This window comes from Babylonia areolata, chromosome 3, assembly GCF_041734735.1.
Source record: "Babylonia areolata isolate BAREFJ2019XMU chromosome 3, ASM4173473v1, whole genome shotgun sequence".
Lineage (NCBI taxonomy): Eukaryota > Metazoa > Mollusca > Gastropoda > Neogastropoda > Buccinidae > Babylonia > Babylonia areolata.
Window position 1 is genome coordinate 29,317,811 of NC_134878.1, and position 20,251 is coordinate 29,338,061.

The 20,251-nt window shown below is 42.2% G+C and overlaps 1 protein-coding gene across 1 annotated transcript in view; it reads right to left on the reverse strand.

Moving 5' to 3' along the window:
- Positions 1-19,817, reverse strand: part of LOC143279925 (uncharacterized) — a 44,580-nt gene extending 24,763 nt beyond the window's left edge. The window contains exons 1-2 of the mRNA XM_076584261.1: positions 19,667-19,817; positions 7,495-7,602 (exon numbers count right to left, since the gene is read on the reverse strand). Coding sequence (XP_076440376.1) covers positions 7,495-7,602; positions 19,667-19,757 — 199 coding nt within the window. The 5' untranslated portion in view covers positions 19,758-19,817. The remainder of the gene's footprint in view (positions 1-7,494; positions 7,603-19,666) is intronic.
- Positions 19,818-20,251: the final 434 nt, after the last annotated feature.

A 20,251-nucleotide genomic window follows, 5' to 3' on the forward strand; every position in this document is an offset into this window, starting at 1 on the left:
ACTTTTAGTGCCAATGAACGTAGTGACAATGGTACGCAGCGCAATTGATACGTAGCGCGAATGATGCGTAGCGTTAATGACACACAGAGATTTTTAAAAAAGTGATATTATAGACACGCTGCGCTATTGAACTTAGTGGTCCCTCACCCTTGAACACCTCCACACCCAGTTCCCCAAAGAGTTCTGGACTCATGTCTACACTGACGATTCTGCGACAGATGCCATTCGGAACGGAGGCGCAGGAGTCTATGTTCAGTATCCAGGAGGCAGAGAAGAAAAGATCTGCCTCGCTACCGGCCTGTACTCCACCAATTACAGAGCCGAAGCAGAAGCCTTGAAAACAGCAGCAGCAGCCCGCATCGAGGTCAGCCCCTATGCCAGGCACAACGTTGTCTTCCTGACTAACGCCCTGTCCATCTTGCAGGCCCTTTGGTCCAACAGAGATCCAGAACTCAACGATCTGTCCTCCTCTCTCGCCTCCCTCTGCACAAGTCACACAGTCACCCTGCAGTAGATTCCCTCCCACTGCAACGTGCTTGGCAACGAGACTGCTGACTCCCTAGCAAAGGAAGGCACTACGAAAGAGCAGATGGACAGGTCTACCAACTACTCTGAATCCAGGACCATCATTAAGGCCAAGCTGCAGAACAAGTGGAAGCAGCAGCATCCATGCCACAGCAGAGCAGACCCGTACTACCTGCTGACTCGTCGAGAGCAGGTAGCCATTTTCAGGCTCAGGACAGGCCACAACCGCCTGAAATACCACCTATACACGAAACTCCGTATCGGCGACACAGAGCAGTGCCCCTGCAGAACAGGCAGCCAGACAACAGAACATCTGCTGCAGTCCTGCCCGCTCCACCAAGCGCTCTGAGAGAAAACCTGGCCCGACCTAATCCCAGCGGCCTGGAAGCTCTACGGAGGACTGGAGTACCTGCGACGTACTGCCGCCTTCGTCGAGGAGACGGGGGAATCCATCTGATAAATGACGAACGAGACAACTTAGTGGCAATGTTACACGGCGCTAATTGACACTTCGCGCCATTGAACGTAGTGATAATGGCACGTAGCGCTATTGACACGAAGCTCTGTTGACATGTAGCCATAAAAGAAGAAGTACTATCGACACGCTGCGCTACTGATTGTAGTGGCAATGTTACTTAATGCTATTGACGCTTAGCGCTGTAGTGATAATGATACGTAGCACCATTGACAAGTAGCACTATAGAGATGCATCTTTTCCAGCATGAATGTAGTGGTAATATTGGTAATATTGATTAGTGTTATTGACACTTAATGCCACTGAACGTAGTAATAATGGTATCGATGCGTAGCGCGAATGATACATAGCGTTTATGACAGGCAGAGAGAGAAAGAAAAAAGAAATAAAAAGTGGTACTGAAGACACGCTGCGCTATTGAGCACATATTAGTGGTAATGTTACGCAGTGCCATTGACACTTAGCGCCATTGTGATGATAATGATACACAGTGGCAATGTTACTTAGTACTTTTGACACTTAGCGCCATTGTGATGATAATACGTCGCGCTATTGACACGTAGCACTATAGACATGCATCCATTCTAGCGTATCTCTCTGGCTGGATGGGCGAGGGTTAAACGGGGAGAAGGAGGGGGCGGTGAGAAAAGTTTGACACACCACGTGATAAACAAAACTGGTGCCACAGTTTTTCTGATTGGTGCACACACACACACACACACACACACACAAGAAACAAAAATCGCTCACTCGGCTGCAGACGACAGAGCGCGCAAAGCACGTGTATTGCGTGATAATCGTGAAGACACTTCTCATCCCCCCCCCCCTCTCCCTCCCCGCCACTTCCCAACCGCGTCCGCCCTCCACCACTGGCGAAACAAAATTGTGAGTATCCAAACGACACTTCGGCGGCAGGGGTTCTCAGATTTCCAAAGGACTAACATTATTGTGACCAGTGTCAATGCTGGCCTGTACTTCGCTCGATTTTTTGACACATTTGGGAATTCTTCTTTCCTCTCTCTTGAACTCTGCGAAGATTCCCTTGGTGCGGCGCCGAGCGTCTACAATAGTTCACCAGATTCCTCTAGGTCCGTCGGTTGTGCGTCAAAATGGGTCTTTCCTGTTCATTCTACACTGTTGCCAGTAGTAGTAGTAATAGCAGTAGTATAGGAACTGGCAAGTCATCTGCCTAGACTTCTCGGCATTTTTATGTCCCCATCGAATCTGCATCTTCAATTTTTACATTTTATTTTATCTATTTATTTTCTTTTGTTTTTTTGTCAGTCCACCATTTTATTGTTTTTTTTTCTCTTTTTTGTGTGTGTATCTTTCCTCCGCCTCCCCCCTTCAACAGTTCCATTGGAGGGCTGAATAATGATGACGCTTGGACGTTTTGCATTCACGGCCAGAAGAACACAACAAGGAGGCGAATCGAGGTATGTCACGGTAGGTAATGTCCTATTCTAGCATCCTAAATCATTTGCACCTATTGGTTACATTTTCATGGTTTGTGGGACGAATACTGGAAATCAGTATCAGTAGCTCGAGGAGGCGTCACTGCGTTCGGACAAATCCATATACGCTACACCACATCTGCCAAGCAGATGCCTGACCAACAGCGTAACCCAACGCGCTTAGTCAGGCCTTGAGGGAAAAAAAAATTAAAAAATGAAATAAAATAACAAAGCCAAACGAAACAAAACGAGCAAACAAATAAAAGAATAAATAAATAAATAAATAACAATAAAAAATAAATAAGTAAATAAATAAATAATAGATAAATACTGAAAAAACAAAAAAAACAACCGAGATGGTGGCACGTTAGTTTAGTGACCCAATCCGCTTCAAAATTGTGTAAAAAAAAACAACAAAAAAAAACAAACAAAAAAACCCCGTACAAAATAAGTCGAAATCCACTGAAGATGGGTTAAAGCATCTTCATACATGCAAAAAAATTACCAGTAAAATAGGTACAATAATTTAGCGTCATGTCATGATTTGATTAAATTCAGTTGCAAAATTACGACAGAAGATATATATATATATATATGTGTGTGTGTGTGTGTGTGTTTTGGTTTGACTTCTTTTGACGTTGTGATTAGGACGAGAAAACTCGTCCTCGAATTCAGGGGACCAGTTCGAAGACCTAGTAAAACGAAAATTTTAGTGCGTCTGGCAGTGCAGGCATACGACGAATGGCATGTAGCGTGAAATCCACCCATTTAACCAAGAGTTTGTTTCAAAGAACGACGCGAAGTAACCCGTACCATAAATACACAAACCACCACTTTTCTCAAGCCGCTGTGTTTTGTTTGGGTGGGGACTAAGGGGGAGGAAAGAGCGACTCCAATTGGCGTAGACTGAACACACACATACATAGACACACATATCTATCTTATATATCTTTTATATATATATATATATACATATATATATGTAATTTATATATATATATATATATATATGCATAATTATGTCGCACTTTAGCATCCTAAATTCCTGGAGCTGAATTGAGGATGCTAAAGTGCGACTAAACCATAAACACACACACACACACACACACATATATATATATATATATATATGTATATGTACACAGACACATTATATATATATATATATATATACATACATACACGCACACGCATACAGACACACGCGCGTGCGCGCACCTCCACGATGACGCGTGCGTATATTCCAAAAATATGGAGAACTTTAAAAAGCATTTCAATATTTATATTTCTCAATATTCGTCTTTTATTTCCCCAGGAATCGCGGCGAGATTCGCAGATACATAATATCATGCACTGTGGGGAAAAACGGCGCGCTTTGCGAATGTTGTGCTCGACACCGGTGTCACTAAAACTCGAAAAGACGCGAAAAGACACGAAAAGACATATGAAACAAATGTGAAAACGCGAAAAGAGATCCGAAAAGAATGTGAAAATGCGAAAAGACAGACTAGATATTCCAGGACTTTTCATGTCTTTTCACATTCTTTTCCGGTGTATTTTCGTGTCTTTTCGTGTCTTTTCGCATTTTAGTATGACCCCTTGGTGTCACTAAAACTAGAAAAGACGCGAAAAGACTCGAAAAGACGCGAAAAGACACGAAAAGACATATGAAAAAGATGTGAAAACGCGAAAAGACATCCGAAAAGAATGTGAAAATGCGAAAAGACAGACTAGATATTCCAGGACTTTTCATGTCTTTTCACATTCTTTTCCGGTGTATTTTCGTGTCTTTTCGCGTCTTTTCGTGTCTTTTCGCATTTTAGTATGACCCCTGGACACAGTTATTGAGAAGGAATCCGCCAGCGTAAGTTCGTAGGGCAGTAGCCGTATTTCTTCCCCTGTACTTGGTTACTTAGAGTTGTTTTCCGATACAGGTACCAGGGGTTCCTCTCCATCCGACTCTTAAAAGTTCAGGCTGTTTATATGCGCCACTCCCGGTTGTCTGCACTTTTGCCCAGAAGTCTTCAAACATGATTTCTTGGTCTGACCAGAATTTGTCGAGCCTATTCTTAAAAGGAGGAGGAATTTTTTTTTAATGTCCCGTCACATATATCGGTGATTGAAGACAATTTGTTAAAGTATTAATGTATACATTTGAGCATTATCGGTTAGAAGAGGTGGGGGTGTGAATGAATAGAGGGTTGAGGGAAAATGGGCAAATGAGGGTGAAAGGAGGGTGGGATCTGAAAAAAAAATGTTCAGTTACAGTTACAGGAAATTACTTAAATGACTTCGTAATAGAAAAGTCGTTAACTAACAAGCGAAACAACTGAAAAAAGTGTTTACAGTTTTTGCACAAACGTCATGTGTCGGAAGGCTGTTCGAAATGTTGACAATTCTCAGTGCAAATGAGGTCTTCCCCGGGGATGTCTTTTTACTTGCAAAAGGTGTATTTTCATAGGATGTCCCCGTGTTCCTGTATGAATGGTACTTCTCTTGTTTCGAAGACTTAAAATCTAAACTGGTTAATGACATTTTAATCTCTCTCTCTCTCTCTCTCTCTCTCTCTCTCTCTCTCTCTCTCTCTCTCTCTCTCATTTAAGTAATTTCCTGTAATTGTAGTTGGACGTTTTTTTTGTTTTTTTTATTGAACCCAAATATTATAACAGCCCTTGTAGTTTTAGATTGAACTTATTGTCATCCAGAAAGGAAACTACCTTTGGTGGGCTTGCAGTCTATATTTACAAATCTTTGAAAAGGTTGAAGGCTATACTGTCGTAGTTGTTTGTTTTGTGGTGGTTGTCGTTTTTGTTTATTTTGTAAGTGTACTTTGACATGTGTGGTATATTGCTGTTGTAGTAGTTCGACTTTGTGAGTATATTGCTGTTGTATTCAGTATGACTTATGATTCCTGTATTTCAATGTACATGTGTCACCCCTTCAGTAAGGGGCTATGGCCTTTATTTGAATAAAACATTTCGTTTCGTCTCTCTCTCTCTCTCTCTCTCTCTCTCTCTCTCTCTATATATATATATATATATATACATACATACACACACACACACACACGTGTGTGTGTGGGTGTGTGTGTGTGTGTGGGTAGGTGATTGGGTGTGTGCGCGTGCAATTACACGCTTGTGAGTATACAAAAGCTGAGCGTGGCTAATTTTCATAATTTCAATCATTCGTATTCAATATCTTTCTTTTCATGCATTTACGTGTTTTTCTTCTTCTTTTTTCTCTTTTTTTTTTCTCAAGGCATGACCAGCGAGTTTTCTTTGAAATTTAACCTCTCTTGTGGCCGATTAGGGAGGAGGGAGGTCTGGGACTGCGGGGGATGCTAGCCTATTGTTCAAGAAAAGTGCGTTTTGAATCGTTTAAATGGCCTTACGTTAGCTGCACAAAACCTAAACTCGGGTCGGATAATTATTTTCCGTCTACTGACATTTGAACTGAACAGGTTTGTAAGACGCTGGGGAAAACTGATCTCACACACGGGGGCGGGGTGGGGTGGGGATGGGGGGTCGGGAGTGGAAGGGGGGAAATTACATGAACAGATTTCATGCGGGGAATTAAGGACCGCTTCATGATAGCAGCTGTTCCCACAATCTGTTCAAGATCAAAAGCAAAAATCGAGGAAAACGTTGGCAATTACGCAGGCTGCTTAATTGCGGTCTACCACAGTGTTCTAACTGAATGCACAAACTGCTGTTTCAGGGATTTCTGTCATGCCGATGTGACCAAGTGTCTTTGTGTCGTTGTGGGACACATGGAAGCTGACGCCGAGAGCGTGGGAGGGGGAGGGGTGGTGGTTGAATTCTAATGAGTATAAACAGAATAATTCAAGCGAATGAATAGTAAATTAAAGGTAATTAGTATATGATAATAAATAAAAAAATACTGAAATAGTTAAATAATGAAGAAAAAGTAATAAAAGAAATGAAGAAAATAAAATATGAAGAAAACTAATAGAAATAAACACACACACACACACACACACACACACACACACACGCACGCACGCACGCACGCACGCACGCGCACAAGGAAATGAAGTGAACATTGAACATTGAGGAAAAGTATATACTAGCTGCAGCCCTACCCCGGGGATGCCGGGGGTCTTGCAGTATAGATAGCATCACCGCCTTCTGGCAATTCTGTGCTAGAAATTTCCTTTCTATCGCTCTGTTTCTGACTTTTTTCTTTCTTCACTGTTGTCTCTTTTTTCTGCCTTCCCAGTCCATTCCCCTTTCTTTTTTCAAGCAAGACATGACACTTTTTCTTCTCTTTTCCACAGTCCATGATGCTATCTGTGCCGTTTTGCTCTGGCGATTTGGTAGTGAGATGTAAACACTGGGATGGGCACTAGCTGCCCATTCTGCCGTGTTATTTGCCTGTTTATGAATTTTTTTTGCTCGGCTTTGAAGTATTATTTTTTCCTTTTTTACAATTTTTTTGTTGTTGTAATCTGGGGATGATAAATTAAGCGGAATGGCTGGCGTCCTCAGCATGGCCTAGTCTTATTTGTCGTAAGGAGCTATATGGTTGGGATACTGTGTCGTGAACTGTGTTTTGTGGGTTTGCGGGGATGGGGGTGGGGGGTGTTGATGTTTTATGTTGACGTGGTTGAGCATCTAAATGGTTTGACAGTCCTGATATGGCCCTGCGCGGTCGGCTAGGACTATGAGCAACAAGAACACGAATAAGCTGCAGCCCTAGACGCCCCGATTAAGAAAAATGTTCACACTGCACGCAATGCCGGCATTGTGATGTAACGACAGGCTCACATGCAAAGGCGTACGGAAAAGGTAGCAGCAGTGCACTCATAACCAAAAAGGAAAGAAGATGCATGAATACTTCATCTCTAAAAAGGCAAATTGTTGACAAAAAAAACAAACAAAAAAAACAACAAACTACAACAACAAAAAAACCTGCAGAGGAATGGCCTCACTAGAACATCACAAACGCGCCTAAATGACTTGGACATAGCCCCTGTGAACGGAACGTGTTGAATCAGTGTGGGTGGGATGCTCGGTTTACCTCCAGCCGTGGACATGTTGTGCGTGCTCGAACCGAAACCGGCCGCCACGTCACACTGGACCAGCAGAACCAGCAAGACTCCGACAGCATACGGCAGCCTCCACGCCACTGAAACACACACACACACACCACACACACACACACACACACACAGAGCGTCAGTTTCAGCTCTCGTGTTGGGAGCGTGGTCTCTGTTCACCCAGATCTGTATTCTCTGCAGGGTCTGTGTTCCCAGAGAATTGTTTTTGTAGGTGTTTCCCTAGGTCTGTTTTACCCCAGGTCTGTTTCCCTAGGTCTGTTTTACCCCAGGTCTGTGTTTCCCTAAGTCTGTTTTTCCCCAGGTCTGTGTTTCCCCAGGTCTGTTTTACCCCAGGTTTGTGTTTCCCTAGGTCTGTTTTACCCCAGGTCTGTGTTTCCCTAGGTCTGTTACCCCAGGTCTGTTTTACCCCAGGTCTGTGTTTCCCTAGGTCTGTTTTACCCCAGGTCTGTGTTTCCCTAGGTCTGTTTTACCCCAGGTCTGTGTTTCCCTAGGTCTGTTACCCCAGGTCTGTGTTTCCCTAGGTCTGTTACCCCAGGTCTGTTTTACCCCAGGTCTGTGTTTCCCTAGGTCTGTGTTACCCCAGGTCTGTGTTTCCCTAGGTCTGTTTTACCCCAATTATTATTATTATTAGTAGTAGTAGTAGTAGTATCAGTTGGAGAATATAGACCCGGGGGAATATGAACCCGGGAAAATATAGATAATGGGGGGGGGGGGGGGAGGCCTAGAAAACGTTAATTTTTGGAAACACAGACAAGGGGGAACTGAGACTTAAGGAAAATTTGCAGAAACATGTACATGGGGGAATATAGGGCTGACCCCCTACCCACCCCCATCTCCGTGTTTTAGATCGGCTTTACTGAGAGAACACGATCTGAAGGCCATGAACTTCATTTTAACTTTACATCGCCGTGTTTTAGATCGTTTTTTGCGCCTTATAAATATTATCATTATTAGTAGTAGTTCTTTTTTATGTATCTATCTGTTGTTTATTTATTTATTAACTTATTTCTTTTTATTTTATTCTCTTTTTATATTTTGTTTTATTTTTTTATTTCTCAAGGCCTGACTAAGCGCGTTGGGTTACGCTGCTGGTCAAAGTCAAAGAATATCAAAAAGAACAGGTACAAGGCCATCACACCATCGATCGCCTCAAAGAAATAAAAGCAGAGAGAGGGAGTGGCCGTAAGTCTAACATGAAAGGTAGAGCACGATGCTTTGCTAATCAAACAAATATCGGCATCATTTCCAAACCAACATTGCGCAAATTTCTTCAAAACGGAACAGAGTCTCTGTGGGCTTTTCCAAATACAATAGACTGAGCAACACACTATACGCCACGTTCTTGGCATCAGAGATCTTTTCCCATCCCTCTTGCGGCCAGTCAGTGTGTTTGTGTGCATGTGTGGGTCTATTTTTGAGTGCGTTTGTGCATGCGCGAGAGTGTAAGTGTACACAAGTGTCAGTAGAGGTCTGTGCGTGCGTGCGTGTGTGTGTGTGTGTGTGTGTGTGTGTGTGTGTGTGTGTGTGTGTGAGGGGGAGGTGGGGGTGCGGGGGGAGGTGGGGTAGAGGATGAGATATGTGAGTGTATGCATGCCTACACTGTGGGAGCAACAGGATATTGGAACGTATATATATATATCTTTGTGTGTGTGTATGTGTGCGTGTGTGTGTGTGTGCCATGGAAGCTGTGATACGTAGACTAGAAATGAGTGTGTGGAGGAGGGGGGTAGAGGAGGTGTAGGGTAAAGTGTGTGTGTGTGTGTTGGAGCTCATATACGTTTATATGTATTTGACTGTGCTTTCATATCTGTGAAACTGCATGTTCGGTGCAATCTGTTATGCATGTGTGGGTGTATATGTGAATGTGTCTTCATGTTTTACATCTATTTGCTTATATATCATTTATTCACCTCTTTTTTTTTTTCCTCAAGGCCTGACTAAGCGCGTTGGGTTACGCTGCTGGTCAGGCATCTGCTTGGCAGATGTGGTGTAGCGTATATGGATTTGTCCGAACGCAGTGACGCCTCCTTGAGCTACTGAAACAAACTGAAACTGATGGTCAGGCATCTGCTTGGCAGATGTGGTGTATTTGTCCGAACGCAGTGACGCCTCCTTGAGCTGCTAATACTGATACTTTACTGAGGGAACACAATCTCGAGATCATGAACTTCATTCTGACTTGACATCGCCGTGGGAAAGTCCGTTAGGGGGTGGATGGTGTTGCCCTTGGAAAAAGTTCTTTACCTACGTTTTTCTCAAACCACCCAGGTGTGAACAGGTACCTGACTGGTCGGGGCAGGTTGAAAAGCGACGGAAGGGGACCATTGGGCCCCGTCTTCCTATGCCGAACCATATATTTATTTGTATTCTTTTTATCACAACAGATTTCTCTGTGTGAAATTCGGGCTGCTCTCCTCAGGGAGAGCGCGTCGCAACACTACAGCGCCACCCTTTTTTTTTTCCCCCCCCTTGCGTGCGGTTTTGTTGTTGTTTTTTTTCCTATTGAAGTGGATTTTTCTTCAGAATTTTCCCAGGGACAACTCTTTTGTTGCCGTGGGTTCTTTTATGTGCGTTAAGTGCATGCTGCACACGGGACCTCGGTTTATCGTCTCATCCGAATGACTAGCGTCCAGACCACCACTCAAGATCTAGTGGAAGGGGAGAAAATATCGACGGCTGAGCCGTGATTCGAACCAGCGCGCTCAGATTCTCTCGCTTCCTAGACGGACGCGTTACATGTAGGCCATCACTCCACTCCATATGCACGGCGATTATGAATTCAGTGCCTCTGCGGCCGTAAAAGGCTATGGGAGCTTTAACGTAACGTCACCGCCGACCAACATTTCCCAGAAAAAAAGAAACAAAATAAATAAATAAATAAATGAATCAATAAAATAACAAAAACAAAAAACCTACAACAAATCGGATCGGATCGAAATATGTGAAATGCAACATGTTTATTTAAAAACAGTTTATAAGCATAAACACAGAAATATACACACCACACAACTTTTTTTTCTTTTCTTTTTTTCGTCTAAAATCACTTTAGCGAACAGACGTTAAATTAATGACCAACCAACCAAACTGTCACGGTGATGATTTGCATGCCGTGAAATGCATGATGCATCAAACATTACTAATACACTTCAGCCAAGTCGACTTTAAGAGTGTATACTGGTCAGTTTGACAAGACACTGGCATATTTTAGTCAACACGAAAATAGTTGAGTTTGCGTGTGTCCATCAAAAACAGTTGTGGAAAAATAATCAGCAAAGACCGGGTGCTTTTCAGTACCTAGAGACAAAAATAATCACTAATTTAGAGTTTGAAAAACGAAACTTGTATTCCGTAGCTGGTTCAATCAACACCAGCATCAATCAAAGCAGATCATGTTGTTTGTGGCCAAGTTTTCAGCAAAAGGGAACCCACAAGTTATCATATCCAGAGAAAACAACCAGTTAACCATGACGTTAAAAAGACCGACCCAGCACCATCTTGATCAGACCACGAAAAATGTAAACGTGTTCTTGAGATAAGCGTAGGTTACTAATAACATGTGTTAAAGCTCCAGTTGTAATGACTAGTATACAATACACGTACCAGGGTCTTTTGTGTGTCATGCAGCGTGCACAGATCAGACAATCCTGATTAATTAAAATAGTCTAAGAATTGCCTAACGTCTCAAACACGTCATGTAGTGGTTGCTGGGGTTTAAAACCTTTTAAACTGTTCCATTATGGTAACGAGTACAATAGAATGTACACCCACACACACACACACACACACACACACACACACGCATATACATCATTTACCCTCACGCACACACATACATAATTATCCATACACCCATACATACATAAAAAAATATACATATATTTTATATATATATATATATATGATGATGGAGTCTCCCGTCGGTCCGACGGATGAGTAGGCAGGCAGGATATATATATATATATATACACATATACATACATATACATAGACACATACATGTAGTTTCTTTTTAATTTTTTTATCTATTTCAATTATGTTCTTATGATAATGTCAATGTGTGTGGAATTCAGCAGAATGTAAGTTAACGAAAGCAATATATATAGTTTGGAATCTAGTTTTTAACAACTGACAATGCACTGAAGTTGGGTATTTCTTCTTTCATTTTGCATGTGTTAATATAGAATTTTGCAAAAAGTAAAATGAAGTCTAATGTTTTATCAGATTTAAAATGAGAATCGTTTCCTACAATTACAATTGTTTCATTTAAGGAGAAAGATGAAATGTCTCTATTGATTACTTGCTCTAACTGCTTCCAGAAGGCGGTTGCATGTATACATCTCCAAAATATATGTCCAATTGTGTCTTTCTCATTATGGCAAAAAGAGGATCTGTTATCAGTTTTGACTCCCATGTGTGACAGAACTACATTGGTGTTAAGTATATTGTGTATTAGTCGTATCTGAAACCATTTTAACTTAACTTCCTGAATATTTTGAATCATTTTGAATGTCTTCATCCAGTTAACTTCTGTACACATTTTGTCATTCCATTTCTTACAAAAATTTGCTTCTACATCATCCTTTACAAGAACATCATAATACAAGCTTTTTCCGCTCTTCACTGAGTATATCAGATGTAATGCTCTGGAGTAATTTGATTTGCAGTGTATCCAATGTTCGAAGGAAGGCTTTTATCCTTTTAATAACTGCAGCACAGCTTAGAAAATTAGTTCGAATATGGTATGTATTTATTGATGAAATCAGTAAATGACAGGAAACTTCCATCTTCAACGTATATTTGTTTTGCCTATGAAATTACTTAATGCTAAATAAAAGATTCTAATCAGATCAGTTAACAAAATTCCATTCTTTAACTTTTTTCACAGCCGTGCATTTCGACACTATATCAGTGGCATACGTTCGGCTGAAGTCACCTGTTGCGAAGCGAGCGGCTGTCTGAAAACTGAAAGAAAGTGACACGGTTAAAACACTAGCGTCAGATGCAATCGATTCCGCCATCTTGGCTCCCATCCGTTGTTGACAGTCGAACGCTTCTGTTTAACGACCAACAAAGGAAACTACTTTATTTGGGTGGTGGTGGGGGGACGGGGAGTAGGGAGGCAGGGTGTGTGTGTGTGTGGGGGGGGGTGAGGGGGTGTTAGGTAAGGATGGTTACTTCATATTTTTGGTATGTTCATGGAGACGCGTATCGTTGGAGACTTATGAACAAGGAAAACAAGTGCAAGTTTCGGCTAAGTGACGTGCAGTGTGGTTTGCAGCCAGTTTGGAATCGACATCTTCTTGTTGTCGGAGTATCACCGCGTGTGAGAATCACAATAAAAGATTGTGATATGCGATGCATAGAAACGGCCTAATTATCTCCGTTTGTACTCGAATAATGTAATCGTTGAGGTAGCGACATTGTTGTGTACTCATAAGCCAAATGATTTAAAAAGAAATAATGATAATGGTAAAAATAAAAATGTACATTTATTCAGCACTTATCCTGCGGCTCCTTGCATGTTTAACAACAATACATACATTAAGAACAAGACATATGAATACAATCAAAATGCCAAGACAAAAACGCACCAGAAACACTATTTTGATTACAGTGTAACATCACTCACGACTTAACAAACCTCTCCCACCTCACCCCGTAATAAAACAAAGGTAACGATACAAACTCGCTAGAAATACTATTTTGATTGCAGTGTAACATCACTCACGACCCCACACACATCTCGCACACAGCTTCACCCTCAGCCTCCTTTCCCTCCACACAAACAAATCGCACACACACACACACACACACACACACACACACACAAAGACAGTTTGAGGGGAGAATAATCCATAGTTTGAAATATTGTTTGGACATTCATGTTTGAGAATGGCGTTTTACACTTTTTTAAATTTTTTTTTTTACACGATATGATTATTCAAAAGCTTCATGGATGGGCTCCATTATTTTTAAACAGTAAATACTATGAAAAACGTTTCCAGCGAATGCACTGTATCTTTCGACATTATATTTTTTTTTAAATTAAATCCTCAAATGATGTTTCAGACTGGGTCAAACTTTATTCATGCTTATTCTGCATTTATGAATGTTACTCCAAAAGAATGATACAATCGACTATTTCTTTTGCTTTCGTGATATTGTTTCCCAGTAATATTGAGAAACTCTATGCTGTTCAGTTTTATCTGCCGACCCATTTTGAAAGACCCCTTTTACCGTTGAAAAATCACCCCTCTCATTGTCTTTCACACAGTCTGTGTGTGCATTTCTTCTTTCAACTGGTGTGCCTTGAAAAAAAAAGGGGGCAAATGTGTTTGAATTCTGTGGTCTTTTAAAACCCATGATGTCACGTACAAGATCCTTATTTTCAGTGAGAAATTTTGTCAACGGAAAACCAAGGAAAATAAACGCCAAACAGAACAACCTTCCATGTCAGAACGTAAAAGCCAACGTTAATATATTGTCTGCAGCGTGTGTATGTGTGCATCTGAGTGAGTGAGTTTGTTATTGAACATGTAAAATTCACGGGGCACTAAAAGTAATGCTTCTCGTTGACAGTCAATATCACACATGCACACTCATGCGCGAGGGCATGCACGTACACACACGCACGCACGCACACAACACAACACACACCACAAGCGCGAGCACGCATACTAATTTTGCACGCATACTAATTTTTCCGGTCAATAGCTGTACACTGAGAGCTTTTGGGACTGACGTTTAGTGTTTTCGCGGCACTAACTGTTGCATTACTCTTCCATTGATCAAACTTTTGCCTGCTTGTATTATCCAGTAGCGTTTTAACGAGCGCAGCGTCCGTTTTTCAGACTCGCAGTATCATTTTTAGAATACTGTTACATCTTTTTGATTTTACTAAATTGCATGTGCCATCCTAACACTGTTGTAATTATCATTCATGCTCCCTCCCCCCACCTCCTTCGTTCTTTTTGTACTTCTACCACAGCTACTACTACTACTACAACACCTCCTTTTTCTACATTCAGAGATTAACACTGAAACGAAACGGGTGGTCATTTGGGCAGGGTTCACATTCCCATGCAGTTTGTAGGTCAGATTTCCTCCCTCAAACCTGGTGTCAGGTCCTGGACAATAAATATTTGGTGACTGGTCCGCATCGTATCTTTGTGTGGAAACTGTTCGGGTGGCAAAGAGCTGAAGGGTTTTGCGTGTGGATGGTTTAAGTCAATGTTTCGTCGGTTAACAAGAGATAATGATGGGTTCGGGACGTTCGTTGATAGCCGTCTGGTGGCTGAGCTATGAGACGGATTGATGTGAGATTCTATGGCCGCAATCTCTGCACAGGCGCTGTGGTGTAGGTGGTTTAGATTCCGAGATTTAAAAAAAACCTTTGACCACTTTCAAAAGGATGATTTAGGAAAACATAATCGAGAACACAACTAGCTTAATCATAACGTTTGCATCAAAGTAAAATAATGGTTAACATAACTCCATCTGCATGAAATTATCCTGGATGCAGTATTGTAAGTCTAAATGAGTTTACTAAGTTTACGTAGTCTAAAGAGAACCCGTTTGCTCCAGAAAATACAAACTGATATACATATTGATCGGGCAAGAATCACTTTACGAATATCAGAACAAAATGAACACCCCAAAATAAAGTGAAATTCATCACCAAAAGTATTCATGCCACTTTTTAACAAATACTGGCAGTACGTCATTCATCCTTGACAAAGGTCTATAGACCGAAAATTTGGATACTACGTTTATGATTTTTTTTCCGATATGTGTGTGTGTGTGTGTGTGTTTCCAACAAAATGTGTTCTCTTAGAATTACATTTACACACCTTGTTTTAGTCGGTAAACAGATTATTACGTTTAAACATGATTTACGAGAATGCTTCTTGTGGGCAACTGACCAGTATATTTTCGTCTTGAATTCCTTTTCATAGTACTTCCCAAATATACATCTTATACTTAGTTCTGATTATTTCATCATTTTTTTTATTGCAATATTATCCTTCAAAGCTGCAATGACATTGTGACATAAATCTTTAAGCATATTATGATTCCCAAATACAGTGACATCATGTTTCAACTAAACTTTGGTGTATATTGGTGCAGGACCAGGCAGTATTCCGACAGAAGCACTGAAGGCTGACTTTTAAACCAATGTGGATGGCCCTGTGTGGTCGGCTGGACTATAAGTATAAGCGACAAGAACAAGGATGTTGTCTACTTACTCTTCAGTCAGTTCTTGGTGAACAAGTTCGCCCCCCCCCCCCCCCCCCCCCGTAGTTGGAAGAGGGTCATCTCATCAAGCTCCCGAAGAAAAGGTGACCTTAGCTCCTGCACAAACTACAGAGGGTATTGCTGCTGTCATCATGGCGAAGTGTTGGGACCTGTTGAACAGAATGAAGGACGCATCCCTGGCAAAGTGTTGGGACCTGTTGAACAGAATGAAGGACGCATCCCTGGCAAAGTGTTGGGACCTGTTGACCTGTTGAACAGAAAGAAGGACGCATCCCTGGCAAAGTGTTGGGACCTGTTGAGCAGAATGAAGGACACATCCCTGGCAAAGTGTTGGGACCTGTTGAACAGAATGAAGGACGCGTCCCTGGCAAAGTGTTGGGACCTGTTGAACAGAATGAAGGACGCATCCCTGGCAAAGTGTTGAGATCTATTGAACAGAATGAAGGACGTCGCTGATACCTAGCTACAGGATCAGCAAGCTGGCTTTCACAAGGACTGATGTTGCACTGACCAGATAGCAACGTTGCACATTATCTTGGAACAGTCGCTGGAGTGGCTTCAGTCACCGACATGTGTGACAGGACATTAAACAAAAAATCCTCGCTGGAGTGGGAATCTCGCCTCTACGTCAGCTTTATTGATTACGAGAAGGCATTTGACAATGTGGGCAGACAGGACCTCTCGAAGCGCCTGAGATAGTATAGTGTGCTGGAGGTAAGGAAAATAATCCAGATCTCATATGAAAGGATGACCTGCAGGATGGTTGATAGCTGGCAACTCACCGATGCCTTCCAAATGAAGCAATGAGTGGGGCAAGTGTGCTTACTCTCACCATTCCTGTTCATAGTCTCAAAAGACTATTATGAAGACTGCACAGCCCAGAAGTGAAATATCGTCCAGTAGACACGTTGGACACAACTTGATGATCTTGACTTTGCCGACGATCTGGCCCCACCCCCTCTCGCACCCATCAACAGATGCAGGAAAAGACCAGCACTGTCGCGGAAACCTCAGCTCACCTGAACCTCCACATCCACAAAGGGAAGAGCAGGGTCCTCAGTGTGAACGCTGCACACTACACACTTAAGGCTGGAAGGCGAGGTGCTAGAAAAGCTGGAGAGTTTAATTTACCTTGGCTGCATCGTCATCACGCAGGGTGGAAAAGATACTGTCATAGGAACTTGGCAAGGCGAGGGCGGCTTTACATCAGCTGTCAAAAATATCTGGGGATCAGAGATCTCACAATCAACATCAAAATCCAGATCTTCAGCAACATAGTGGAGCCTGGCCTGCTCTGTGAAGCAGAGGCCTGGAGAACCACTGTCACTGCCGTGAAGATGATCCAAACTTTGAACGCCTGCATCAGAAGGATTCTTTGGATTTGCTGACCAGAGAAAGTTAAATGGAAAAAAAAAAACTATGGGAGCGAACAAGACAGTAGCCTGAAGATAGTCTACAAAGACTCTGAAGAAGGCCACACGCTCCACACGCCAACATCCAGCACGAGGCAAACCACCACCTGGAACCCGCAGGGAAGTAGGAAAAGAGGGCGTCTGAGAAATCCGTGGCGCCGTGACCTGGAGGCAGACATGAAGAGGACAGGCCACACAATGGGACAGCTGGAACGACTGGCACAGTACCGGGATGCCTGGAGAACACTTGATGGCGGACCGTGTCCAAAGCGGGACAACAGACGGCGATGAGGTAAGTGACTGCAATGTTTTTCTTGATAATGAATGTAGTGTTGTACTGTTCACAAAAGCTCGACTCCAGCCGCATGATGATTTTGTGTGTGTGTGTGTGTGTGTTGTAATAATTGCAGAATAGGTCAGCATGGTCGTACGTTCATTCATTTCCTAAATTCGTTTCTAATGGGGAAAATTCAAACTATTTCAAGTTACCAAAAGATGCTTTCATTCGATGATACCAAACCTCTTCGACGAACGTTCACGCGAGGTTTAGAAGAACATTACAACTGCCTGTGTCCAGCTTCGTCATGTCTGATTACCTGTTTCCGTGCATTCCAGTGTGTGGAAATCAAGTGTAGTTCGATTGAGAAGCACTTGAATCATCTCCGTATTTCCCCTGGCCATGTACTTGTCGGAAGCGACACATTTCTTGTTGCGCTACTAACGCCACAACGTTAGATATAACTGTAATTTCACAGAAATTTTCTTTTCGTGGGAGTACGCACCACATTAAACATACATAGCGCAGTTACTTCCAGGACATCCCCATTCATTAAAATATGCATCGCAATAAAATAATGAACTTGCTCCAGACTGTAGATACATAATATTGATATGAGAAAGACAATGTGCCCCGAAGAATAATTTTCGGGTTGGAGCATCGAGATATCTAAGTTTATTGAGTAAGAACAGATTGTGAGCTAACTGTTTGCAGACATGGTTAATATGAGCTTGCCAGTTTAGTTCTTGATCAATTATTACCCCAAGAACACGGTGCTCACAAACTTGCTCAAATGCGTTCTTGTTTACCTCCAGTTTTAAAGTGAGAGACTTACGTTGGTGTTTCTGTCTGGATGTCAGTGCCATAGTTTTTGTCTTATGTGGGTTAAGTTCCACGTGATTCTGGTAACACCAGTCTGAGATGTCATTTATTCCCTGTTGTAGCGATGATTGTACAAGATCGATGTTGGCGTCACTACAATGAAGAGAACTGTCATCGGCGAACAGGTCGTAGATGACGTTGCCAGGTGATATGTTCATCGGCAAGTCGTTTATATAGATGCGAAAGAGAAGAGGTCCAAGAACAGAGCCTTGCGGTACACCACGATCTACAGAGAGAGAGAGCGAGCGAGGGGGAGAGAGAGAGAGAGTTGAAACTCCCTCACTGGCAATAGCCTTTAGTTGCTTTTTTATGCTAAAAGGGGGTGGGGGGCTAACAATAGATGCATAAACAATGCACAAAGCTCAATACAAAATACAATGAAAAAGTACATTTGTTACGCACACATTCCAGAACAGTATGATAAATTCCTCTTCGTGCTTCAATAAACTTCCCATTGCAACTGATTTTCTTAAGATATCCCACAGTATATTTCTGTTGAAAGAGTTGAATACCTTATTAACATCAACAAAAGCGACGTAGAATTTAGAGTTCCTAGAAAGTAAAGAATAAGAAATATATGTTTAGCTGTACTGTATCCCCTTCTAAACCCTGCTCTTCAATGTCTTTTTTCCTCCCTCTGCCCATTTCGTAAATTATTCAAGATACCAGTATTCCTTTTACTCAAAACACTTGACTTCCATCTAGGATTATTTTGGTCACCCTTTTCGTTTTAAGATGCAATAATAGATTTTGACCACTCGGTTGGAAATATCCCACTCTGAAACAGATTATTGAAGACAACAAAGTGTGATTACTGTACTGTTTGTATTTTCAGCATTTCATATTTCTTTGATTATTCCACCAGGACGAGAGGGACAGGTGGACATGCATATTTAATGAGTGAATAAATTTGATTTCCATAGGGTAGCGGGGTAAACATTGTTCTTCACCAGCCCGCGAAAGAAATATGAGTAGTACGATAAGAAACATTAATACACAATTTACATATCATGTCGTTGGCGTGCGCGAGGAGGAGAGAGGGTGAGAGGAAAGAAGAGAGAGAGAGGGAGGGAGAGAGGAAGGAAAATCTCTCTCTCTCTCTCTCTCTCTCTCTCTCTCTCTCTCGCACTCGCGCTTACACTAACATCACATAGTGAAAACGACGTTGACTGAAGAACGAACGAACGAACGAAAACCACCACCAACATCGCCACCACCACCATCACCATTACCACCACTTACAGAGGGTAAATATCAAAACCATACCACACAAACCATTTACATTAAAAGCAAACGTGTACTTACTTGTATGAGGGGACCTTGAGGTGACACAACCAGCGGTAAATGTCTTGTCAGCGATTGTGAAGGCCTCGGAGACTGCAGGCAGGATACTCATTCAGCGACCTCCCAGTGCCCAATATATAGGCCGATCTCGCATCGTACCTACCCACGCGCGAGGCGATTGGTCGATGAAAAGTCAATGCAGTCAACAATCAACCATTTCCTTTTCCTCGCGCTGTGTCAGCATAATCACAAACCAGCTGCTCGTGATTCTGAAGGCACGTGATGCAGATATAATTGAAAAAAAAAAAAGTGCAACGACATGACATTATAATTTCTGCACTGTTGTGCAAAGGCTTACACAAATGGGTATTTGCAATACTTTATCTTCTACCGCGCTTTGTACTAAACGAAGACACTTGTTGTTTGAGGTTCTGACTGACTCTTGATTGACACTGAAGGGAAAACTGGTGATGCAGATGGCAGTGGAGGCAGCGTTTTGGTGAATCCTCATTTCTCTCTCTCTCTCTCTCTCTCTCTCTCTCTCTCTCTCTCTCTCTCTCATCGAGACTTGCATAAGCAACAAGAACTAGACTTATGTATGCACCG